This window comes from Macaca mulatta, chromosome 19 (assembly GCF_049350105.2).
Source record: "Macaca mulatta isolate MMU2019108-1 chromosome 19, T2T-MMU8v2.0, whole genome shotgun sequence".
In the NCBI taxonomy this organism is placed as follows: Eukaryota; Metazoa; Chordata; class Mammalia; order Primates; family Cercopithecidae; genus Macaca; species Macaca mulatta.
In genome coordinates this window covers 55,616,028-55,642,869 of record NC_133424.1, presented here as the reverse complement: position 1 = coordinate 55,642,869, position 26,842 = coordinate 55,616,028, and the positions used below count along the sequence as shown (strand labels likewise).

At 43.1% G+C, this 26,842-nt stretch overlaps 1 protein-coding gene and 2 long non-coding RNA genes across 3 annotated transcripts in view; 2 read left to right on the top strand and 1 right to left on the bottom strand.

Annotated features, from left to right (window-relative positions):
- LOC106994786 (uncharacterized) overlaps window positions 1-26,842 on the bottom strand; it is a 188,046-nt gene that overhangs the window by 138,005 nt on the left and 23,199 nt on the right. The gene's annotated exons all lie outside the window — the stretch shown is intronic.
- Window positions 3,973-17,821, top strand: LOC710809 (pregnancy-specific beta-1-glycoprotein 2-like). The gene is made up of 4 exons (XM_028838905.2): window positions 3,973-4,129; window positions 5,366-5,725; window positions 13,996-14,274; window positions 17,529-17,821. The coding sequence occupies exons 1-4, from the start codon at window positions 4,066-4,068 to the stop codon at window positions 17,819-17,821; spliced, it is 996 nt and encodes a 331-aa protein (XP_028694738.2). The 5' UTR covers window positions 3,973-4,065.
- The window catches only part of LOC144337573 (uncharacterized), a 48,742-nt gene continuing 46,827 nt past the window's right edge, over window positions 24,928-26,842 (top strand). Inside the window, exon 1 of the long non-coding RNA XR_013410783.1 lies at window positions 24,928-26,271. This is a non-coding gene — a long non-coding RNA (uncharacterized LOC144337573). The remainder of the gene's footprint in view (window positions 26,272-26,842) is intronic.

Sequence of the window (26,842 nt, the reverse complement as noted above, 5' to 3'; positions counted from 1 at the left end):
CAATGGATTCTCAGGTATGACCCAAATGCATGAGAAAGAAAAAGGAAAAATAGATAAACTGGGCTAAAAATGCAAGCTTTTTGTGCATCAAAGGATATTATCAAGAAAATAAAAAACCAAACACAGAATGAGACACAACAGTTGTAAATCACATAGACAATGTTTTCATGCCCAGAATATATAAAGAACTGCTACAACTCAGTAACAAAGAGAGAAACCTTCCAATTTATATGAATGGGCAAAGGACGCAAATAGACATTTCTTCAAAGAAGATATGCAAATTATCAAGAGGGACATGAAAAGAAACTCAACATCATTAGTCATTAGGAAAATACAAAGTCAAAGCCACTATGGGATCCCACACTAAACCTACAAATATGGCTACCATTCTTTTCAAATGTTAAATAACAATTGAAAGCCTTATGTAGAATTTGGAATCCTCATACATTGCTGGTGAGATTGTAAAACTGTGCAGCCACTAGGAGAAATAGTTGTGCTGTTCCTCAAGAAGCTAATCATAGAATTCCCATGTGAAACAGCATCTATTCCTAGGTATATACCCAAAGAATTGAATCCAGGGACTGAAACAGGTACTCGCATGGGAATGTTGATTGTAGCATTACTCACAAAAGATAAAATATAAAACAATCCAAGTGTTCATCAGCACACGAATAAACAAATGTGGTCACACACACAACAGAATGTTAATCTGCCATAAAGAGGAATGAAGCTCTGACATCCGCTGGAAGATGCATGGACTTTGGAAACATTTATGCTAAGTGAAATATGTCAGAAACTAAAGAACATATATATATAATTCCATTTATATGAAACATCAAGAATAGGCAAATTCACAGAGACAGAGTAGAGATGATCAAGGTCTAGGGTGGAAAATATAGGGAGTTATTATAGTTTCAATTATACAAAGTTTCAGTTTAAAATGATAAAAATTTTCTGGGAAAAATAGTGGTGATGGTAACTTAACACTGTGTTTGTGGTTAATTGCATTTGATTGCACATTTTAAAGTGGTTAAAATAGCACATTATTCACAGAACTGTGCAAAATCGATTTCTATTATTTAATTCACCCAGGCTAAGGTGTTTGTTATGGCAGCTGAAGCCCATGAATACATCATCTGACCCAGTGTTTTCAATGAAACGTATCAGTTTTTCAATCAAGTTAGCTGGAAGCTCCTGTCCCCAGAAGAACTGCAGGTCCCAAAACAAGAGCTCCAGCAGGGGTTCAACGAGCACAGGTCCCATAGGGCAGCCTCGATGTCAGGCCCTGGACGGCATGTGAGGCTATAATGATACAACCACAACGTGAAAGTGTAAGTGTTTTTACTACTTAGAGACACTGGGGAGCACTCAGCACACCTGGAGACCACAGATACAGAGGTCAGCGAGCCCAGGCAGGGAGGAGAGAAGAGAACGGTAAGCCAATGTGTTTAGTAAGTCCAGGTGTTATCTGACAGGTTTCCAGCAGGGAGCTTTAATGGATGTGTTTAAAGCAAGTAGCAAACACTGGGACCAGGAGATCACGCTGTGATTGAGAAGTGGTCACTTTAAATGTAAGGACAAATGTCAGAATATCAGTTTAAAGAAATCAGATGGAGAGAGAGGAGCCCAGCACACCAAGCAGGAGAGATGCCTCTTAGATTTTATCACTGGCCACCAACTGCAGTCACTTGAACCAGATACAGTATTGAAAACTGCCATGGTGAGCAAGGCCTGCCTCTGATGTGAGGCAAATAAATTTACAGCTTAAAAAATGAATGCCAAGGCAGCATGACACTATGAGCACTCATGACATCCAGGGACACCAGCAGCGTGTGGTACTGTGCCCTGGAGTCAGAATCCTGGGTTCTGGTCCCTGGAAGTGAGAAAATGAAAATGACTTGTCCCTACTTCCCTGGCAGTGATCCTCCCGCCCTGCTGCTCCGTCTTCTGCTCCCAAGCCCATGTGCAGTGCTCAGCCCCAGACATCACTGCCCCCAGAGAATACACAGTGCCGCCTACTGCACACAAACACAAACTCACTGAAGGTGACAAAAATCGGTGTTCCGGACATCCGATCGTGAAAGAGTGAGAACAGTGAACGTGGAGCCACAGAGATTGGGACTCACAGGACTGGAAGGTGATGGAGCTGTAACATAACATATGTGTGACCTCGTTTGAAACGTGCAGATCCTTGTGGAATAAAACACGCAGCCTGGCCTGGGACTTTGGCCACCCACGCTTCCCTTCCAGTCCACCAGAGGGCGGCAGAGTCCCTCCAGCCTGGAGCCTTCCCAGGGGATGCCGACCTCCCTCAGCAGAACCTGTAGCCAAGCAGGGTCCACCCTCACCAGGGTCACCTCGGCCCAAGTCCTCAACGTCCTCCATGCTCCCCACACGGACTGTGTCAGCTCATCCCTGACCTGGTGGTCGCCAACCTAACACCACTCCCTCTGCAGGCAGCTCCTGCCCCACACCTGCTCCTTCCCTGGGCTCAGGTAAAAAGACATCTCCCAGGGCAGCGCTGGGGCACGGGACACCCCACTGCGCGCTTTCCCCTCGTGACCTCCCTCCATCCTCATCAACTCTTTCTGTCACTGTTCCCTAAATGCCCGCCTCTGCTCCATCTGTCCTGTTCTGTGGGGCATCCCAGGCCAAGCCTAGCGCTGACACAGAACAGCGGCTGCCTGAGGGCCCACAGCCTCCCCGGGAATCGGTCAGGCACCCTGTGACTTGCTTGCCCGCTGCACCTCGTGGGGCCCATAGCACGTGTGATGGTTACACACAGGCACCACATAGGATGTGGCCACCTACCCCCCACTGTCCCTTGGGAAGCAGACCTCTCCTGTGTCCCTGCCGGGAGAAGGGGGTATTATTGCTCTTGGCTCCGAGAACAAAACCCACCCCCACCCGCCTTCTCAGGTGTGAGCGACGTCCCTCCAGAGAGGCTCTCTGGTGACTGCCCTGTTCCTCCTCTACAGAGAGCATCTTGGCCAGGTGAAAACCCTCAGGAGAGACCCCTGGGGATGTCAGCACATGGAGGGCTGAGCCCATCACGGCCACGGAGGAAGTCGGGATGAATCTCTCCAGCTCTGAACCCCTGCTCTGTCCCAGTCTCCCCTTCCTGTATCTCAACGAGCCATGTTCCACGGGGTTCCTGGGTAACGTCCCACTTCCTCCTGCACCACCACGGGGAAGGTGTGGTGACCACAGGACAATCAGACGGCAGGGAAGAGAGGACACCAAAGATAGTCAGGAAGAGATGGGAAACCCATCCACCAGTCCTAAGGGAGCAATAGAGTGACTGAGAACTGTCCCTTTGACTATGGGAGTCACAGCCCCCACTGAGCAACCAGCACAGGCCTCTCCTCCCAAGAGGCAGAGAGATTCACCCTGCACACCTCCAGGAAGGACAGTTTCCTCTGGGACACCCAGGTCATGAATGTCCATCCTTGGAAGTTGCAGCCAAGCTAGACACAATTAGAGAAAGGAAGGGTCCCTGTCACCAGGCAACACACAGCTCACCCACAGCACAATGTGGTGTCCCTATGACAGGGACCTGCTGCAGCTCCAGCCTCCTGCACTGAAGGGGAGAGCCAGATGGGGATGAAAGAGGGCAAGGGGTGTGAATGTACACTCCGACCCAGAGCCACTGGGTCAGCAGGAGGCTGAGGACTAGAACTGTGCTTGCCCAACCTACAGGATATGTGACACTCTGTGTCTGTGCGCGCCTCTTTTTTGTGTATGTTTGTTGTTTTGCACATAGTGTGTACTGAGGTTTGGTGACAAAATCACTGCTGAAAAACGTAGAGGCCTCCACAATTCCCAGGGACTTGACACACAGACAAAAGGAAAAAGAGAAGGAGGGACAAAGAGGCAGGACTGAGAGGGGAGGGGATAGAGAGGTGTCCTGGGCTCAGACCCCGCCCATAAGCCTGAGAAGTGCTCCTGCCCCGGGAAGAGGCTCAGCACAGAAGGAGGAAGGACAGCACAGCTGACAGCTGTGCTCGGAAAGATTTTGGATCCAAGGTCATCTCCACAGAGGAGAACACACAGGCAGAAGAGGCCATGGGGCCCCTCTCAGTGCCTCCCTACACACTGCACATCACCTGGAAGGAGCTTCTACTCACAGGTGAGGAGAGAACTTCCTGGGAGAGGACAGGAGGAGGAAGCAGAATGATTGGATGGGGTCTCCTGGAGAGGATGGAGTTCTAAAAAATAAAATAAGCCAGCACTTTGGGAGGCTGAGGTGGATGGATCATGAGGTCAAGAGTTCAAGACCAGTCTGATCAACACAGTGAAGCCCCGTCTCTACTAAAAACAGAAAAAATTAACCAGGTGTGGTGGTGTCCTCCTGTAATCCTAGCTACTCAGGAGGCTAAGGCAGGAGAATTGTATGAATCTGGGAGGCAGAGGTTGCAGTGAGCCGAGATGGCGCCACTGCATGCCAGCCTGGGAGACAGTATGAGACTCCGTCTCAAAAAGAAAAAAAAAACAAATAAATAAAGGAAAGAAGGCTCTGTTGGAGCCTGGATTGGGGAAAATATACCAGAGAGGGACAGGGTCACAACAGGAAAATCACATTTAAGTGGAACTGGTAATAGGTAGGAAAATCTCAAGTGTTCTGTTCTCCTGGTTTAGCATCACTGGCCACCATATTTTGAAAAATGATAATAATAACTATTATCAGATGACACTTCAGATGAAAATATAAGCATGACATGAAACACTGTCCTCAGCAAAAAACCTGAACAATTGGGGAAATAGAAAAAAAATCCCTGGCTTGGAGGTCCCTGGGAACCCTCACATCTGCAGGAGTCTGTAGCCTGTCCCAGGCGCTGGGGTGTAACCAAGATCACTAACGTCCCTGTCCTCATGGAGCTCATGCTCTCATGGGCAGGAAGGCAGACATGCAAAGAGATCTAGAATGTGAGGTCAGGTGTTGACAAGAGCACCAGAGGGAGCAGAGAAGGGAAAGGTCAGAAAGGGAAGACCCAGGGTCTGTGAAGGAGGTGTCAGGAAAGAAGTCTAAGGATGCCCTGATGTGAGCAGGACCTGAGGGCAGTGTGGAGGGAGCCATGCAGACCCCTGGGGAAGAGGATTTTAAAGAGAAAAATGCCGAGGTCAGAAGTGTTGAATGAATGGGGGTCGTGCTGCTGACCTTGACCCAGTAGGACAGTAGGACAAAAACACACACACACGTACACACAAAAAGGGGTGTGTGTGTTTGTGTGTGTTTTTTGTGTGTACGTGTGTGTGTGTGTCTACAAGGCTGATGATTGAAGAGATCTTCTCAGGACCCAAGGCCCCATCTTTTCATCCCAATTCATAGGTCTCAATATTGACTGATGCTCTCTCCACCTCCTAGCATCACTTTTAATCTTCTGGAACCCGCCCACCACTGCCCAAGTCACGATTGAAGCACAGCCAGCCAAGGTTTCTGAGGGGAAGGATGTTCTTCTACTTGTCCACAATTTGCCCCAGAATCTTACTGGCTACAGCTGGTACAAAGGGCAAATAATAGACCTCCAGCATTACATTACAGCATATACAATAGACACTGAAATGATTGTATTTGGGCCTGCATACAGTGGACGAGAAACAGTATATTCCAATGCATCCCTGCTGATCCAGAATGTCACCAAGAATGACACAGGATCCTACACCATTCAAATCACAAAGCGAGGTGATGAGACTAAAGGATTAACTGGACATTTCACCTTATACCGTGAGTGATTCCACATGATCCCTGGGTGTTGGGGGGTGGGGGTCGCTTCTACTTTGCACACACAGGAAGGTCAGGCCTGGACTGTGCCTGTGTCCCTCTCTGCATTATGTCCCATGTTGGGGTTTTGGCATTTAGTGCAGGACACACACAGAGGAGACAAACCTCAACAGATCAGAATTCCTTTCCTGTCTCCAGACCCTGTAGACACTTGCTGCACAGGAAGGACAGTCTGATGGGGGGGGGGGTGCTCAGCAGGACGAGATCAGTCTCAGCCAAGCACCTCATGTCCTCTTCATAAACTTGACCCTGAGAAAGACCCTGGAGAACTGAGTAGGGCTTTGCCAAAGAGGCCCCTTGAGATACTCTCAGAAAAGCTCAGCCCTAGAGACCTCAACCCCAGACCGCTGTCCCCAAATCCTTACTCCAGATAAAGCTGAGGAGCCTGTGCCAGGGCTGGGTTGTAGCAGGGCTTACTGGGACCAAGGATTCACCAGCTGTCTGAGGACTGTGTCTCCTGGAGGTGCTAACCAGTCAGGGTTCAGCCCTCAGAGCCTCATCTGGGCAAGGACAGAGCTTTCTTCACCTGACACTCAGAGTGGAGAGAACAGAAAGACAAGCTTTGTAGGCCATCAGTCAACTGCCTTGTGAGGCTTAGGACACTCCATAGAAAGTCTAAAGTCCCCAGAAGCAGAAACAAAAGAGAGAAAATGTACCTGGCAGCAGCTTGTCCACAGGGATCTGACCTAAAGGTGCTCTCTCATGGAAGTGAATAATAATAAATGCTGTTTGTGTGAACACCTCCACTGTGCCAAGCATTAGGTCAGGTGACTGTGAAGAATTTACAATTTATTCACAGATAGCATGAAAAGCCACAGTCCATTGGCCATTTAGCTTATTTGACTGAGAGAAAACTGAGGCACAGGAAGGCACAGTCACTGAACCAGAGTCACACAAACACAAAAGGCAGATCAGGGTCACATGAGGTCTGTCTGCAGCCACAGGCCCATCCTCTCTTCTACCAGAAGTGAGGGATTACTGGGATCCACGGGTCCCATAGTCATTTATTGGCTCAAATCCTCTCATCTTCGGCATCCAAACCTCAGAGGAGTGAGAGCAAATGGTCAGCTGATTAGTCTGTACTTCGGAACTAAATCACCTGCCTCAACTGTCAGAGTCAGTGCAAAATATGTCCAGGCGTCCCCCTCAGATCTTAACCCCTATCACTGAACCTGAAATCCTGTTTCCCAAAGTGTCCATGTCACTGGCTTACCGGACAAAGGACAGGACCTTGTTTTCTTTCCCCACTCACACCCTGCACCATCACGGGCCCAGTGAGAGACACACACTCAGGTGCTCTCACATAACAAATGAAGGAATTGAATGAAGAGATGAATGATCCATAACCTCTTTAGAGACTGGATCTCAGATGCAGAATCCTAGGAGGTCTAGGCCACACCTTTCCCTTGTCCTTCGGTGGCTGACACCCATCTTTCATCCCCCCACTACCTCTTGCCCCTAAAGACACCCCACCTCATGTAAGTCGAAACCCTTTGGCCACTGGAGGATTTTCAGGGCTCCCTGGTCCTGGACTGTGGAAATGGGGGCACCTGGTCCCTGGGGTCTCTGAAGTCACTGTAGGCCCCACTGTTCACTGCCAGGTTGTCTCTGCCTCTCTCTGCTTCTCTGTGTCCCTCATCTACCTCCCACTTCATTCTAACTGGCAAGCCCTGCCCTGCACAGCTTCTTCCTCCACCCCTAGGCCTTCCCCAGACACTCCCTCTAGCTAGGCTGCCTTCTATTTCCTTCCTGCTAACACTGTGGAATGGTCCACCTCCCAGGTAATAGGAAAGGCATAGAAATGACCTGGAGTTTCCACTCCTACCAGGCTTCATCTCGAGGTAATGTCCCCAAGTCACTAAGAGAATAAACTTCCACTGTATCCCCATCCAGGGCTCTTTCCTGTTGTGAGGCTGATCTGTGCACAGGACTGTGGGACAGGGATAGGCAGCTCCTCCATCCATTCTTAAAATTCCCAGACAAGGTCTTCTGGCCTCCTGCGCAAACAAAACCAATTTATCCAGATGGTGATTTGCAGGAAAGAAATATTTTAATGACTCCAAGTCTGCCAAATAGGAGGACGGAGGTATATTATTACTCAAATCAGCCTCCCTAGTGGATCAGGGGTTAGAGACTTTTTCCTTTTTTAATTAAAAATTTTTTAAAAAAAATATACTTTAAGTTCTAGGGTACATGTGCACAACGTGCAGGTTTGTTACATATGTATATATTTGCCATGTTAGTGTGCTGCACCCATCAACTCATCAGCACCCATCAACTCGTCATTTGCATCAGGTATAACTGTCATTGCAACCCCACCCCCAACCCCTCCCTATAATAGGCCCCCGTGTGTGATGTTCCCCTTCCCGTGTCCAAGTGATCTTATTGTTCAATTCCCACCTATGAGTAAGAATACACGGTGTTTGGTTTTCTGTTCTTGTGATAGTTTGCTGAGAATGATGGTTTCCAGCTGCATCCATGTCCCTATAAAGCACACGAACTCATCCTTTTTTATGGCTACATAGTATTCCATGGTGTATATGTGCCAAATTTTCTTAATGCAGTCTGTCACTGATGGACATTTGGGTTGATTCCAAGTCTTTGCTATTGTGAATAGTTGCGCAATAAGCATACGTGTGCGTGTGTCTTTATAGCAGCATGATTTAGAATCCTTTGGGTATATACCCAGTAATGGGATGGCTGAGTCATATGGTATTTCTAGTTCTAGATCCTTGAGGAATCGCCATACTGTTTTCCACAATGGTTGAACTAGTTTACAATCCCACCAACAGTGTAAAAATGTTCCTATTTCTCCACATCTTCTCCAGCACTTGTTGTTTCCTGACTTTTTAATGATTGCCATTCTAACTGGTGTGAGATAGTATCTCATTGTGGTTTTGATTTGCATTTCTCTGATGGCCAGTGATGACGAGCATTTTCTCATGTGTCTGTTGGCTGTATGAATGTCTTCTTTTGAGAAATGTCTGTTCATATCCTTTGCCCACTTTTTGATGGGGTTGTTTGTCTTTTTATTGTAAATTTGTTTGAGTTCTTTGTAGGTGTTGGATATTAACTCTTTGTCAGATGAGTAGATTGCAAAAATGTTTTCCCATTCTGTAGGTTACCTGTTCACTCTGATGATAGTTTCTCTTGCTGTGCAGAAGTTCTTTAGTGTAATTAGATCCCATTTGTCAATTTTGGCTTTTGTTGACTTTGCTTTTGGTGTTTTAGTCATGAAGTCTTAGCTGATGCCTATGTCCTGAATGGTAGTACTTGGTTTTCTTCTAGGATTTTTATGGTATTTGGTCTAACATTTATATCTCTAATCCATCTTGAATTAATTTTTATATAAGGAGTAAGGAAAGGATTTAGTTTCAGCTTTCTTCTTATGGCTAGCCAATTTTCCCAGCACCATTTATTAAATAGGGAATCCTTTCCCCATTTCTTGTTTTTGTCAGGTTTTTCAAAGTTCAGATAGCTGTAGATGTGTGGTAGTATTTCTGAGGGATCTGTTCTGTTCCATTGCTCTATATCTCTGTTTTGGTACCAGTACCATGATGTTTTGGTTACTGTAGCCATGTAGTATAGTTTGAAGTCAGGTAGAGTGATGCCTCCAGCTTTGTTCTTTTGACTAGGATTGTCTTGGCAGTGCAGGCTCTTTTTTGGTTCCATATGAACTTTAAAGTAGTTTTTTCCAATTCTGTGAAGAAACTCATTGGTAGCTTGATGGGGATGGCATTGAATCTATAAATGACCTTGGGCAGTATGGCCATTTTCACGATGTTGATTCTTCCTATCCATGAGCATGGTATGTTTTTCCATTTGTTTGTGTCCTCTTTTATTTCACTGAGCAGTGGTTTGTAGTTCTCCTTGAAGAGGTCCTTCACATCCCTTGTAAGTTGGATTCCTAGGTATTTTATTCTCTTTGAAGCAATTGTGAATGGAAGTTCATTCATGATTTGGCTCTCTGTTTGTCTGTTACTGGTGTATAAGAATGCTTGTGATTTTTGCACATTAATTTTGTGTCCAGAGACTTTGCTGAAGTTTCTTATCAGCTTAAGGAGATTTTGGGCTGAGACAATGGGGTTTTCTAAATATACAATCATGTCATCTACAAACAGGGACAATTTGACTTCTTCCTTTCCTAACTGAATACCCTTGATTTCTTTCTCTTGCCTGATTGCCCTAGCCAGAACTTCCAACACTATGTTGAATAGGAGTGGGGAGAGAGGGCATCCCTGTCTTGTGCCAGTTTTCAAAGGGAATGCTTCCAGTTTTTGCCCATTCAGTATGATATTGGTTGTGGGTTTGTTACAAATAGTTCTTATTATTTTGAGATACGTTCCATCAATACAGAATTTATTGAAAGTTTTTAGCATGAAGAACTTTTGAATTTTGTCCAAGGCCTTATCTTCATCTATCGAGATAGTCATGTGATTTTTGTCTTTGATTCTGTTTATATGCTGGATTACATTTATTGATTTGTGTAGGTTGAACCAGCCTTGCATCCCAGGGATGAAGCCCACTTGATCATGGTGGATAAGCTTTTTGATGTGCTGCTAGATTCGGTTTGTCAGTATTTTATTGAGGAGTTTTGCATCGATGTTCATCAGGGGTATTGGTCTAAAATTCTCTTTTTATGTTGTGTCTCTGCCAGGCTTTGGTATCAGGATGATGCTGGCCTCATAAAATGAATCAGGGAGGATTCCCTCTTTCTATTGATTGGAATAGTTTCAGAAGGAATGGTACCAGCTGTCAACATTAGACAGAGATATTCAAGGATAGTTTCAGAGGCACAGGACTAAAAAATCGTTACTGCTGATTGTTTGGGGATGGAATCACGGGGGCAGAGGGAAATGATCTGTTTGTACTTGAATCTGACTCTAGGTGGGGACCACGTGACTGGCTGAGCCATTAGTCATGGGTATGGATGAGATTAGCGGCTTGTCAGAATGCAAAGAATGAGAAACATCTCAAAAGACCAATCTCAGGTTCTACAATAGTGATGTTATCTATAGGAGCAATTGATTACGAATTTTGTAAACTCTGGGCAAATGATATTTGAGCAGTAAGGGATTATAGAAACTGTGCCTACATTTTAGCAGAATTCACTGCTCTCCTATAATCTTACTCTCACGGTCTTTCACCAGTTTTGCAAAGGCAATCCCTGAGCAAAATAAGGGTATTAGTGTTATGGAGGAACTATTATCATTGTTGCTTCAAAGTTAAACCATAAACTAAATTCCTCCCATGGTTAGCCTGGCCTATGTCCAGGAATGAGTGAGGACAGCCAGCCTGAGACTAGATGCCAGATGGAGTCAGCCATGCTAGTTTGCTGTCACTGTTGTAATCTTTGCACTGAATCACCAGGGTGTCAGAGGCTGGACAGGCTTGTAGTCTCCAAAGCCCATGGGCTGATTTCACCCATTTCACTCGTGACTCCATCCTCAGCCTACTATGGAACTCGCATTCTCCAGTCACTTTCTAGAGACTTCAGGTTTCCTGTCAGGCATATAAGAAGCTTGAAATTTGTCACTCGGTTCTAACAGTAAGTAAACAGTTGAACAAACTCAAAAGTCCACAACTAGTTAAAATACCTCAGAGATGGCCAGGCATAGTGGCTCACGTCTGTAATCCCAACACTTTGGGAGGCGGAGGCGGGCGGATCAAGTGGTCAGGAGATCGAGACCTTCCTGATGAACACGGTGAAACCCCATCTCTACTAAAAATACAAACAAATGAGCTGGGCGTGCTGGCAGGTGCCTGTAGTCCCAGCTACATGCGAGGCTGAGGCAGGAGAATGGCATGAACCCGGGAAGCAGAGTTTGCCGTGAGCCAAGATCGTGCCACTGCACTCCAACCTGGGCAATAGAGCGAGACTCCATCTCAGAAAAAAAAATGCTGTTAGAGAAATGAAGAATGCTTTTGATGCTTACTGGTAGAATGCACACAGCTGAGGAAAGAATCCCTAGCTTGAGGATGTGTCAATAGAAACTTCCAAAAATGAAACAGGAAAGTTCAAAAAGAGTAGGGGAAAAAATGGAGCAATATATTCAACTTCATATTTATCATTTTGTATTGACAATAGCAATTTTTAAATTTTGTAGTTATGGGACAACTATCAAGGCTGTAACATTCACATAATGGGAATACTGGTGGGTTCGGGGACCTGTTGGAGGTGGCCAGGGGATGCTGTCTGATGGTTTTCCTGCCTGGGCCACATTTGATTGTTTCTTCATGATGATGCCATTTTCATAAGTTGGGATTCTTCGTGTGAGGGACACATGACCCAATGGCATCTCACTTAGACTCTTCTTAATTCACACAAACTTAAACTCTAGTTGTATTTCCTGAATTGAGAGAAAATGAAAACAGCACTTCACATACCTGTTTTGGGCTCTTCCCCATTTTTCCTAACTCTGCACAGAAATTAGAAACAGGGAGTTCTTTCTATATTTACTAACATAACACACATCACTTCTTTTAATTCAGCATCATTCCTCCTTTTATGTAATTGACACACTGACAAGTTCTGTCCTTTTAACGGGACTCTTTCTACTTAAGAACTTGCTAATTTCAAATCACCTTTGGCATCTTTCTTTGAGCATAATGTGATCCTGCTGGAATTCACCCCACACCTAAACCTTAATTGGGTATCAAGAGAAATACTACTACCAGCAATTGATCTTAGATGTTTGGACCATCAGTAAAAATTTCCACTTATGACAACATTTTAATGTTTCCTTCAAATTTTGTTTTGTTTTGTTTTGTTACTAGAGTCACATCATAACATAAGGTCTAAAATCCTGACAACTTTTTATGGGAAAATTACAATATTACAAATTGAGCATCCCAAATCCAGAAATCCAAAATCTGAAATGCACCAAAATCCAACACTTCTGACCACTGATGTGGTGCTAAAAAGAAGTGCTCACAGGAGCATTTTGGATTTAAAATTTTTCAGATGTGGGATGCTAACCCAGTACCTCTACTGCAAATATTCCAAAATAAAAAAAGTTGGAACTCCAAAACACCTGGTTTTAAGTTTTCTGCATAAGGAACACTTTATCTGTATGAACTATAGGTATGAAGATCTACAGGAGATCTCTGGAACCTCCTCATCCTGCATAACTGAAAGCGCACACCCACAGAACAATGCCCTATTCCCCTCACCCCAGCTCCTGGAAACTACTATTCTACTCTCTGATTCACTGGAATCCACTGAGATTAGGTACATAGAGTAGTCAAACTCACAGAATCAGAGAGTAGAATGTCTAATGAGAGAAAGTATCTGCAAGACTTCTTCCCAAATATTGGTCTAATAGCCACCAAACACATATGGTCCATGAGGGCCAGACTTCCATCATCAGTTCATGCTCGCGCTTTCCACCAGTAAGTTCTGCATTTGCAAACATCCACATGTATTTCCAGAAAGATCCACATGGTCCTCACCTGCCCTCTACAGGGGGAAGGGAACATCATGGATACAGGACAGGGAACATGGTCTTGGTCCAAAGCTATCAGCTCTTGCCTGTCCCCTTCACTCTTTGTAGGTCATTTCTTGGACTCTGCTCTATCTTTAGAGGTCACTGGCTCAAGTCAGTCACTATGAGACAGCTGGGAAAACTGCCCCACCTTGTGGCTCCACTGCCTGATGACTGAACCGACCCCCAGGCTTGACTCTGGTCTCCCCTGTGTTATTTCTGCTGAATTACCCAGTCCAGGCCAGGCTTCCCAGTACCCAAAGGGTTTAAGGACAATGGGAAGTTCCATCATCCGTCTCTAGGATGCCCTTGGAAAGGGAAGCTGCAGAGAAAACATACCTTGGGAGCAAAGTAAGACTGAAACTAAGAAGATTCTAGCACTGCATGCTCCTGGTGAGGATCACAAGGTGGGCCAGGCAGGCAGTTGGAGAGGGAGGGACTCAGAGAGGCACCAGGGTCTCTGACTGCTGGATCCATGTTTTTCCATGATGCAATGATGTTGCTCAATTCACACTTGAGAAAGTCTGTGCTTCTCCCACATACAGAAGGCAACCTCACAATCTCTGAGCCCTCAGATTGCCATGCATCTGTCTTGTAACACACACTCCTGCCATGGATTTTTAAGGACTTGGGTGGGCTGAAGTAGGAAATGCCATCTCTGATTGAAAAATGTGTTTGGAGGAATCAAAGGTGCCACACAGGACAATCTTCTCTCTGTTATCTGCACAGTGGAGATTCCCAAGCCCTCCATCTCCAGCAGCAACTTAAACCCCAAGGAGGGCACGGAGACTGTGATCTTATCCTGTGATCCTGACACTCAGGATGTAAGCTACCTGTGGTGGATAAAAGGTCAGAGACTCCCTATCAGTCGCAAGTTGCAGCTGTCCGAAAACAACAGGACCCTCAGTCTATTTGGTGTCACAAAGGATACTGCAGGACCTTATGAATGTGAAATGAAGAACCCAGGGAGTTCCAGCCGCAGTGACCCAGTCACCTTGAATCTCCTCTGTGAGTATCTTCTGTTCCTCTGTGAGCCAGGCTGCCATCCCAAATACACATGGCCAGAGGCCAGGCTTCCCAGTCCCTCTCAGGTGCAAGTACAGAGACCCTTATCCCCGGACATCAAAGCTGGCCATGAGTCCTAAGAGTAGGCTCAGGCTTGATCAACAATGGGAGAGAAGAGGCTGCTCCTGTCATGGGAGACTCAGGGTCCACAGTTTATGATGGGAGAAGTAGGTGAATGTCTCAGGCTCCTGATCAGTGAACACAGCAGGGATTTGGCTGGGACTTCAGTGTTGTGATTTAGCTCACAGGGTCACTGTGGCCCTTCCACAGACCAGGATTTTCCCTTCCCTCTGACAACATCACCTGTGATTTTATTCTCTTTGCTCCAGATGGCCTGGATACCCCCACCATTTCTTCTTCGTACACCTATTACCATCCAGGGGAGCTCCCCAAGCTCTCCTGCCTTACAGACTCTCACCCACTGACAGAGCATTCTTGGCTGATTGATAGGAAGTTCCAACAATCAGCACAAGTGTTTTTTATCCTCCAAATCACTAAAACATATAGAGGGGTCTATGTCTGTTTCATGCATAACTCAGTCACTGGTGGAACAAATCTCATAATCAAGAGGATCATAGTCCCTGGTAAGTGGATCCCTGGAGCACTGGCAATATGTTTTCCAGTGAAGTCTATCTGGCTATCAGGGAAGAGCCACTTCCCCTCTGCTAAGGGAGAGGGAAAATAAAAAACCCAGGACAGGGAATATGTTTCTGCTCGAAAACCACGAGCTTTTGCCTGTGCCCTTCACTCTTTCTAGATCATTCTTTAGACTATACAGTAACAATGAACAATGTGAAAGGAAATTCAGAAAAGAATTTCCATTCTCATTAACATCAAAAGGAATAAAATATTTTCGAATATGTTTAACCAAAAAGGTCTAAGGGTTATACCCTGAAAACTACAAATCTTTACTGAATGAAATTAAAGATGACATCAATATGTGGGAGGACATTTCATTTTCATGGATTGGAAAAATCAATATTGTTAGGATGACAATACTACCCAAAGTGAGCTGCAGATTCAACGCAACCCCTACCAGAATCCCAGAAACATTTTTTTTTTTTTGCAGAATTACAAAAATCTGTCCTAAATCTGACCTGACAGGCTCTTACTGATGACTGCCACAACAGAGACACTGAGAAAAAGATGCAACCATGGAAAGGTGGAAAGTGTTCATGACATAGAAAATAGCAATCATTATTTCTCACATCCCAAAGCCTTAAAAAACATACAAGTGCAGCACGGCCAGTATGGAATTGACCAAAAACTAATCATCAAGCTAGAAACATGGTGAGAAAAAAAAAGGGGCCAGAATGTGTTTAGCCTATCACCTCCCACTTTTGCTGACTAATGTGATGCTGAAAAGAAATGCTCACTGGAACATTTTAGATTTTGAATCTTTCAGATTTGGGATGCTAAACCAGTAAGTATGTGACAAATATTTCTAATCAAAAAATGTCAGAAATCCAAAACACTTTTTGTCCTAAGTCTTATGCATAAGAAACACTCAATCTGTGTGAACTATAGGCATCGAGCTGTACAGCAGATCTCTAGAACCTCCCCATCTGGCATAACTGAAACTGCACACCCGTGAACAACTTCTGATTCTCCCTACTCCCAGCTCCTGGCAACCAGCAGTCTCTTCTCAGATTCACTGTGGAATCCACTTACATGATGTCCCTAGAGTAGTCAAGCCCATGGAATCGGAGAGTAGAGTGTCCAATGAAAGAAAATATTTGCAAAATTTCTCCCCAACTTTGTCTCATATCCATCAAACACGTATGGTCCACAAGGACCAGATTTCCAGCAGTTCATTCCCACCCTTTTCACCAGTCCGTTCTGCATTTGCAAATGTCCACATGTATTTCTGGAAAGATCCATTTAGTCCTCATCTGCCCTCTGCAGAAGGAGAGGAAACTTAAAGAACCCAAAACAGGGAACATGGTTCTGCTCCAAAGCCACCAGCTCTTGTCTGTCCCCTTCACTCTTTCTAGATCATTCCTTGCACTCTGCTCTATCTTTGGAGGTCACTGGCTCAAGTAAGTCACATGAAACACCTGCAGAAAACTGACCCACCTTGTGCCTCCACTGCCTGGTGACTGAACTGACCTCCAGGTTTGACTCTGGTCTCCCCTGTCTTATTTCTGCTGAAACATCCAGTCCCAGACCAGGCTACTCAGTGTCTTCAGGGTTTCAGGACAATGGGAAGTCCCATTATTACTCATCTCTAGAATGTCCTTGGAAATGGAAGCTGCAGAGAAATCACATCTAGGGGGGCAAAGTAGGATGGAATTTGGAAGGGGCCCAGCAGTTGCACATTCCAGGTAAGGAACCCAAGGTGAGCCAGCCAGTCAGCTGATTAGAGAGGGACTGGGAGGTGTATCAGGGACTGTGACTCCCACTGATTTATCTGTCCATGACCCAACACTGCTGCTCAATTCACACTTGAGAAAGTCTGTGCTTCCCTAAGACAGAGCAGGTGGCCTCACAGTCTTTGAGCCCTTAGATCATCATGCATCTGTCTTGTGACACCCACACCAGCTATTGACTTTCAAGGACTCAGGTGGGCTGAGAGGTGGGAGATGTTAACTCTGAATGAAGGATGCCTGTGGAGGAATCAAAGGTGCCACACAGGACAATCTTCTCTCTGTTATCCACACAGTCCCAGGTTAAAGAACCCGGTGAAAACAGGATCCTCATTCTAGGCAATGTCACAAGAAATGACACAGGCCCCTATGAATGTGAAATATGGGACCAAGTTGATAGCACCCCCAGTGACCCAGTCACACTGGATGTCCTTTGTATCTTTGGTTTTTGTGTGAACCAGGCTTCCCGCTAAAATCCAAAGGAACACAGGCCACGCATCTCAGTCTCTCTCAGGTCCAAGTACAGGCACTTTTATTTCTGGACACCAGGGATGGCCATGACTCCCTGCCCTGGAAAATTCTGGGTATGCACAGCCTTAAACAAAAATATAAGGGAAAGAGATGCTCTTGTCATGGGAGACTTGGAGTCTACAGCCTGTGATGGGAGAAACAGGAGAATATCTCAGGCTTAGGCCCAGTGAACACAGGAGCATTTTGGCTGGGCCTTGAGGGTGTGTCTTGGCTCAGAGGGACGGTGTGTCCCTTTAAGAGACCAGGAACATCCCCTTCCTTCAGATGACATCACCTGTGACTTTATTCTCTTTACTCCAGATGGTCCACACATCCCCAGCATTTTCTCTTCATCCCCCTATTACCGTTCAGGAGAAAAACTCTACTTGTACTGCTTCGCGGACTCTAACCCACCGGCAGAGTATTCTTGGACGGTTAATGGGAAGTTTCTGCAATCAGGACAAGAGCTCTCTATCCGCGAAATTACTGCAAAGCATAGCGGAATCTACGGTTGCTCCGCTCGTAACTCAGCCACTGGCAGCGAAAGTTCCGCATTCAAGACGATCAAAGTCTCTGGTAAGTGGATCCCTGCATCACTGGCAATAGGGTTTTAGGTGGAGTCTATCTGGCTTTCAGAGGAGACCCAGGAAAACATTTTAATTCCCACCCTGTGTCCCATGGGCAGAAGCAAATCCTAAATTCTCCCCCTGAACCCTCCCAATTTGTCTCTACAGACTCTCTTCTCCTTGTTTTTCTGTTTTCTCATGGTTGACCTTGTGTCCAGCCTGAGAAAGGTAGGGAGGGGGCTTTGTCAGCCCTGAGCCCTATGTGGTGGAAGAGGCTTCACAGAGGGACAAGAAGGAGAGTCCTCAAGGTCAAGTTGCTTCTCGCTGTCACCAACACATCCCTTTCTGCCACGTCTTTTTTTCTTTTCTCTACTGCATGAGCTACAAGGAGCATCCGAGGCTTTGAAACAAGCTCACATTTTTCCTCCAAATGAGAGTAGGAAACCCCTTGGATGAGAGGAGAAGCTCAGACCACTCCCTAATCTGCTCCGGACTTCTCCAGTGACTGGCCCTGCCTGACTCCACCTGGTGTGGGACCAGCATGTGTGGAGAAAGAGCCCTGGTGGCCTGTCCTGAATTCGGGTAAATCGAACTGCCAGTTGATGTGAAGGCTAGGCTGCAGGGAAATTAAAAGAGAGCGAGCCTCAGGGCAGACTCTTGAGCTGTGTCCTGGCTATGAAATCACCAGCTGTATGAGGCTGTGGGCACAGCACGTGGGACACAGCACAGAGGACAGTGAGTGATGCACACTTGAATAAATAGGGAGATTCACCTCTGGGGCTCTGCATGGCAGGAAAGGGGCTATGCCAAAAAGTGTGTATTTATAGAGTGTAAGACTACCAGGACACTTTATATATATCCAATATAAGGCTTATCATTAACTATTTCTAAGTGTGCAATTTAGTGTTGTGTAACCATCACACTATCCATTTCCAGAACTTTTTCCTTTTGCCATATTAAACCTCTGTACCCAATAAACAGTAACTCTCACTTCTTCTCCCCCTATCCCTTAGCACATACCATTCTACTTTCTGTCTCTATGTAACTGGCTATTCTATCTTTTATAAATGGATTTATAGAATAATTATCCTTTCGTATCTGGCTTATTTCAGTTAGCATAATGTCTTCAAGGTTCATCCACTTTGCACGATGTATTGGAATTTTATTCCTTGTTAAGCTTGAATAACATTTCGATGTATAGATACACCTCATTTCCCTACCTACTTACCTTTCAATGGACTTTTCCATTGTTTCCATTTTTGGCTATTGTGTGTAATGCTTTTCTGAACATCAATGTGCAAATAGTTGTTCACATTTCTTTCAATTCTATAGGGAGTATGTCCAGAAGTGGAATTGCTGTATCAAATGGTAATTTATTGTTTAAATTTTTGAGAAACAGCCACACCACTTTTTACAGTGGCTATAACATTTTCCATTCCCATCAGCAATGCACTAGAGCTCCAATTTTTCCATCTATTTGAAAACACTTGTTGTTTTGTGTTGCTGTCATTGTTGTTTATCAAAGCCATCCTAAAGTGTGTGAGGTGGTGTCACATTGTGGTTTTGATTTGCATATCTCTACATATTCATGACGTTGAGGAACTCTGCATGGGCTTATTGGATATTTGCATATCTTCCTTGGAGAAAACTCCATTTTAATCCTTTGTTCATTTTTAAATTGGGTTTTTGGATGTTTGCTGTTGTTGACTTGTAGTTTTTCATGCATTCTGGAAATTAATTTCTTATCACACTTATAATTTGCAAATATTTTTCTCATTTCATGGGTTGCCGTCTTACTTTCTTGATAATGTTCTTTGATATAAAAAAGGTTTTGATTTTTATGAATTCCAATTTATCCATTTTATTTGTTGCCTATGCTTTTGTTGTTACAACCAGGAAATCATTGTGAAATGCAATATCATGAAGTTTTTATCCTGTTTTCTTCTAAAAGTTGTATAGATTTTGCTCTTATATTTAGATATCTGACCTATTGTGGGTTAATTTTTGTATATGATGCTAGGTAAAGGTTCCACTCATTCTTGCCCTGGGATATCCAGCTTTTCCAATATCATTTGGTGAGAACACTGTCCTTTCCCCATTGAACGATCTTGGCACAGTCGATAAAAATCATTTGGCCTTGATTTGCATTTCTAAATCAAAACCACAATGAGATACCATCTCACACCAGTTAGAATGGCAATCATTAAAAAGTCAGGAAACAACAGGTGCTGGAGAGGATGTGGAGAAATAGGAACACTTTTACACTGTTGGTGGGATTGTAAACTAGTTCAACCATTATGGAAAACAGTATGGCGATTCCTCAAGGATCTAGAACTAGATGTACCATATGACCCAGCCATCCCATTACTGGGTATATACCCAAAGGATTATAAATTATGCTGCTATAAAGACACATGCACACGTATGTTTATTGCAGCACTATTCACAATAGCAAAGACTTGGAATCAACCCAAATGTCCATCAGTGACAGATTGGATTAAGAAAATGTGGCACATATACACCATGGAATACTATGCAGCCATAAAAAAGGATGAGTTTGAGTCCTTTGTAGGGACTTGGATGCAGCTGGAATCCATCATTCTTAGCAAACTATCACAAGAACAGAAAACCAAACACCGCATGTTCTCACTCATAGGTGGGAACTGAACAATGAGATCACTCGGACTCAGGAAGGGGAACATCACACACCGGGGCCTATCATGGGGAGGGGGGAGGGGGGAGGGATTGTATTGGGAGTTATACCTGATGTAAATGACGAGTTGATGGGTGCAGCACAGCAACATGGCACAAGTATACATATGTAACAAACCTGCACGTTATGCACATGTACCCTACAACTTAAAGTATAAAAAAAAAAAATCATTTGGCCATATATGCAAGTATTTCTTTCTGGAGTCTCTGTTCCATTTCATTAATTTCTATGTCCTCTTTTATGCCAGTACACACTGTATTGGTTACTGGGGATTTGTAGTAAATGCTGAGATCAGGAAGTGTGAGTCCTCCAGCTTCACTCTTCCTGTTCAAAGTTGTTTGTCTATTTAGGGTCATGAGTTTCAATATAAATTTTAGGATGGATTTTTCTTTTACTGCAAAAATGTCACTGAGATTCTGAGAGGAATTATATTGAATCTGCAGCTCACTTTGAGTAGCATTGTCCTGACAATGGTGAGTCTTCTAATTCATGAAAACAAAATGTCTTTCATTTTATTGATGTCATCATTAAGCAATATTTTACGGATTTCAGGTATAATCATTTCACCTCTTTGGTTAAAGTTATTCCTAAATATTTTATTCTTTTTGATATTAATACAAATTAAATATTTTTTCTTAATTTCCCTTCGGATTGTTCATGGTTAGTGTATTGAAATATGACTGATGTTTCAATGTTGATTTTGTATTGTGGAACATTATTGAATTCATTTATCAATTCTAATAGGTTTGTCCATCTTTAGGATTTTCTAGATAAAGTTCAAGTTATCTGCGAACAGAAATAATTTTACTCCTTTCTTCCAATTTGAATGTCTTTTTAAAAATACTTGCCTAATTTTTCTGACTAGACCTTTCAATACTACATTGAATAGAAGTGTCCAAAGCAGCAACCTTGTCTTGTTCCTGCTCAAACAGGGAAAGCTTTCAGTCTTTCTCCATTGAGTATGATGTTAGCATTGGGTTTTTTCACATATTACCTTTATGTTGAGGTGGTTTCCTTACATTCTTAGTTAGAATGTTTTTATTATGAAAAAATATTGAATTTCATCAAATGCTTTCATTGATTCAATCTTATTACTGATTATTGTTCTATTCATATTTTTGTGTTTTTCTAGGAATTTGTCTATTCCATCTAGGTTATACGGTTTATTGGCATACAATTATTTACAGTAATTTTATAATCATTATTTTATTAGAATTGGTAGTAATCATTTCATTTTCTGTTTTTTCTTTTTTACTTTTATTTTATTTTCTTTTTTTTTAGAGAGAGAGACAGGCTCTCACTCTGTAGGCCAGCCCAGGCTGAAATACAGTGGTGTGAATATGCCTCACTGCAGCCTCAACCTCCTGGGCTGAAGAAATTCTCCTTCTTCAGCCCCCCAAGATACTAGGACTACAGATGCTTGCCACCATGCCCTGCTAATTGGTTTAAATTTTTTTTTTTGTAGAGACAGGGTCTCCCGAGGTTACCTATGCTGGTCCAAACACCTGGCCTCAAGAAATCCTCCCATTATGACCTTCCAAAGTGCTAGGATTAAAATATGACCCACCATGCTTGGACTCCATTTTCATTTCTGATTTTAGTAATTTTAATCTTCTCTCTCTTTTTCTCAGTCTAGTTAATGGTCGTCAATTTTGTTGATTTTATTTTGAAGAATCAACTTTGGTTTCATTAATTTACTGTATTCTTTTTCCATTTTCCATTTTATTTTTATCCACTCTAATCCATATTGTTTACTTCATTCACTGTGCTTGGGTTTAGTTTGTTCTTCTTTCATATCCTGAAGCATGACAGAGCTTGCTTCATACCATTCTTTTAAAGGTTTATTGCAGTCAATGAAACAAGATGCCACACACAGACGAACCAACGTCAGCTGCTATATTACTACTATCATCATTAGCCGTGAGGTCTAATAGTCCCAGAATGAAATCTCAGATCCTCCTATTAGTAGCCATATGACACCAGGAAAGTTTTTACACTACTCTAAGCTTGTGTCTTTTCATTGGCAATATGGAAATAATATGTAACTTACAGGGTTATCGTGTGAATTAAATGAGGTACAGGTAAAGTATTTAGCACAGGACCTGGCACATAAGATGTGCCCCTCAACAGTACCTATTTCCCTATATATATAGAAAAAGAGGTAACACATAAAACACTAGGACATGGTTACTGACTGCTTGTGGGAGAGAAAGGAAAATATCTAAGTGTAAAGAATCAATCCTGGTATTTTTTTTTTTTTTTTTTTTTTACCAACTGAGATGCATCCAGGATAGGACTAGACAAATAAGATAAATTATCAGGGAGGACACCTGTGAGGGAATGTGGGGCAGGCATGAAGGTAGTGTGGGAGAACCCACAGACCACTATGCAAAGCTGACTCCCATGAAAAAGAAAGGGAAAGAAATTTTAGTTATCAATGCAGTTCTAAGAGAGTTTTTGCAAGGCTGATGGGGAGTCCTCCAACCAGTCACCCATTAGAGTTAAAGAGAGCCTCAGAGAACTAGGCATGCTTACACGCCCTTGCTGCAAGCCTGTGGGAAGGAAGCTTTCTGTGCAAAGGAGGTGGTGAATTTGAAATGCGCTGACCTGGGCCTTCTGTCAATCAGGTCCCTGCCACGGAGACCTGACAGGGTCTCATTTATGGCTGCCACCACAGAGACACTGAGAAAAAGAGGCAACCATGAAAAGTTGTAAAGGTGGATAGTTCTACTGAAGTAGAAAATAGCGATCAGCCTTTCACACATCCGAAATCTTTCTGAAATATCTGAGTGCAGTAGAGAATTGACAGAGGACTGATAAAAAGCCTAGAAACAAGGTGAGAGAGGAAAAAAAACTGCAGGAATATAATCATCTCCCATCAACTTTCCAAAAGAAATAATGCTTTCCTTGAAGAAACAGTTATAGACTACCTCATGTTACATGCTGGTTCCTGAGGTTCCCCCCTGTAAAGTAACATCATCTCCATTCCTTCTTTTCTTTTCTTTCCATGTCAGCTTCTTCAGGAAGAGGACATCTATCCTGGCATTGATCGGAGATAGCAGCCGTGATGTCATTTCTGTATTTCAGGAAGTCTGGCAGGTATGATGGCCTTTTCTCTTGTACCGCTTCCTGCAGGCTGACTGCCATACTTGGGACAGGGAAAAGACTTATTGGCCTGTATCTGGGACTGGATCTCCTCCTTCTTCCACTAAACTCCTGCTTCTCAGCACTAATTCCTGCAGTTCCCTTTCTCCCTGGCCTTTATGCTCCCTCCACCCCAATGTCTTTTAGCCATAATTGTCTCGTTTATTTCTCAGATTCAAATGAGAAACACAATTTCACATTGTGAAACCCTCTTCATTATTTTTCACATCTCTCAATAGTGTAATTCTCTCCATTCCCATAAAGACCAACCACTTCTCAAAGTATTGCTTGACTTCTTGTGTCTAGACTTTGAAACCTTCCTTGCATATGACTGCCTCATTACCTTTCTAAAATCTAGTTAATTCACTTAATCAAGAATCTTCAGGGGTCTACACTAGCCTATTTGGTAAGTTCACATTTCTTCTGTTTACTAATCCTTCTCACTTCCTTTACTTCTACTTCCTAGTATAATTCCTCCATCCTAATTAGAACTGTCTTCCTACACATCCCTGCCCCTTCACCCATATAGACATAAAATTCTTAGTTCCAATGCTATGCCTAAAAACAGGGTGAATTCCCCTCCATCATCTGCACTACAGACTTAACCACTCCCTTCATCACAAGCAACCTGTGACCTCATGGAGGAAAAAGACTTTAGGATCAGCCTGTGAACCTGAGACTCAGAACACAATGTATGTGTGGTGGAGACCTTTTCCTGATGACTAATTCACTTGTTCAAAAAAGATACAGAAATGAAGAAGGCAAGGTCCCTACCCCAGGGGACATAAAGCATAAGATAGGAAATGAGATCTGAAATTCATCATGATACCAAAATAGAAAAAAAGTGAAGGCCACAAGAAATCAGAGAAATCTGATGGGAAATATAGCTACACTTTGGAATCACTGGAAAACATTTTTAAAAGTGGATGCTCAAGCCCCACCCATGAGTTCCAGTTTAAAGGTCTGGAGAGGGACCCAGGCATTGATAATTTTTAAGTCTTCCCTGACACTACTAACATGTAATGAGGATGGAGAACTCTTATTATAAAAGGTAGAACTTACAACTAAGTCAATGATTTTGAAGTAGAAGTACTGGAATTACCTAAGGACGTTTTTGAACATATGTAAGACTATGAGTTTTTGGCCCTAATTATTAATGGGCTACACCAAGAACTCAGGAATCCAGCTGGGAAACAGAAGCTGAATGGGAAAGCCACCTTATTTTATATGTTAAAATATATATAAAGCATTTTCAAATAAGTGATAAGTGTTGCTAAACCTTCTCTAAATAACGTTTATGGGAATGTTAATAATATGAGTATTCTAGGCTGGGCGCAGTGGCTTATGCCTGTAATCCCAGCACTTTGGGAGGCAAGGCTGGCAGATCATGAGGTCAGGAGATCGAGACCACCCTGGCTAACACGGTGAGACCCCCCTCTTTACTGAAAACACAAAAACAAAATTCACCGGGTGTGGTGGTAGGCACCTGTAGTCCCAACTACTCCGGAGTCTGAGGCAGGAGAATGGCGTGAACCTGGAGGTGGAGTTTGCAGTGAGCGGAGATCCTGCCACTGCACTCCATCCTGGGTGACAGAGTGAGATTCCATCTCAAGGAAAAAAAAAATTAAAAAAAAAAAAAGAGTTCTAAAAACCGTATGAAATTTCTGGAAATCGAATATGTTATCAGTCATAGTGTCGTATGCCACAGAAGCAACTAGATTTCTATGTGAGTTGTGTCTTTACCATAATCAACCTAATAAAAATCTCATTAGATTTTTAACCATGATCATTTTAAATCTTTGTCATTCGCAGACCGTTGCTTTGATTCTTCCTCGAAGTATTTACAGTCAGCTACAGTCCAAAATTGCTTTTTCTTCAAGGAGATATATGGAAAAGACTCTGACAACGACTCTTGAATACAAGTTTCTGATAACTTCAGGATCATACCACTGGACTCTCTGAGAACTTTCAAAATTTTAATGAACAGACTGATACCTTCATGAAATTCAAGACGAAGACGAAAAAAACTCAGTTATATTTGACTTAATCATCAAAAGGATAATATTCTCATAATTTTTTCTTTGAAAATGTGCTGATTCGTTGAATGTGTTATTCTCCAGATTTATGGACTTTCTCTTTTAAGCTCTTTATACTTTACAGAAATTTGATAAAGTATACTTTTGTAAACAAAAGTCAAAACATTTGCTTTTGTTCCCAATCTGAGTACCTCAGAATTGGGAAACTATTTGTGAGTATTCATAGGCTTATGGTAATAAAGTTATTTGCACAAGTTCAGTAAGAATCTACTCTCTTTATAACATGACACATTTGAAAACATTGGTTATGTTACTAAGGCTTTGACTGGGATGTTGTATTTGAGAATATACATAGAATAAACCCATACGGAATGCAGGGAAAGTCTGAAGTTGGCCTTGATTTGGCTTCCGAGTCTCAAGAGGTTTTTGGAAACTTAATCTGAGAGTCTTATAAAACTTCTAAGAACGCAAAGTTTAAAAAGATCTTCTATGGTCCATTGCCACTCTTGCTGGTAATGGTAAAAATTGCCTAGGTAAAAAATCTAGGCAATTTGGTGAGAGTCAACCTATTTTGCAAACAATTCATCCTACTGGAATTATCTTTGGTAAAAATACAGACTCCTATTTAGAGAAAAATTATGTTGAAAAGAAAAACTGTAGTATACCTGTTACCAGATTGAACCACTGTTCATTATCTTTGAGCATTTACAATCTACTGGTAGACTGGACTGGACCCTGAATTCTTTTAGTTCTTCCAATTAAATTTTCTCTAATGAAATCACTAAGAACAAGAACAGCTCTGTTCCTGAAGCCATATAAGGTAGAGGTATACAACTCAATGTAAATTTCATGGGAAAACCCTCGTGTCTGATGTGTGGGCCACTCAGAGCTCACCAAATGTTCAACACCATCACTTAGAGACACTTATACTGCAAAGCACGACAACAAGTTGATGACTGTACACTGTGGACAGCTTTTCTCAAGATGTCAGAACAAGACTGTCAATCATGATGAGACTCTTACCTCTCTTAATTTGTCCTTGCTTATGCCTGTCTCCTTTGCTTCCCAGAATAATGCTGTACTTAGGATTTCCCAAGAAGTAGCTTCTGAGAGTAAGTTAACAGTGTCAGATATATCATGTCAACCACATTATTATTTTTTTAAGATGGAGTTTCT

Excerpts from the sequence above, each read along its gene's own strand:
- LOC710809 (XM_028838905.2), top strand. The coding sequence starts at position 4,066 with ATGGGGCCCCTCTCAGTGCCTCCCTACACACTGCACATCACCTGGAAG. Across the intron at positions 4,130-5,365 it reads GAAGGAGCTTCTACTCACAG|CATCACTTTTAATCTTCTGG; the intron begins GTGAGGAGAGAA and ends TCCACCTCCTAG. Across the intron at positions 14,275-17,528 it reads AGTCACCTTGAATCTCCTCT|ATGGTCCACACATCCCCAGC; the intron begins GTGAGTATCTTC and ends TCTTTACTCCAG.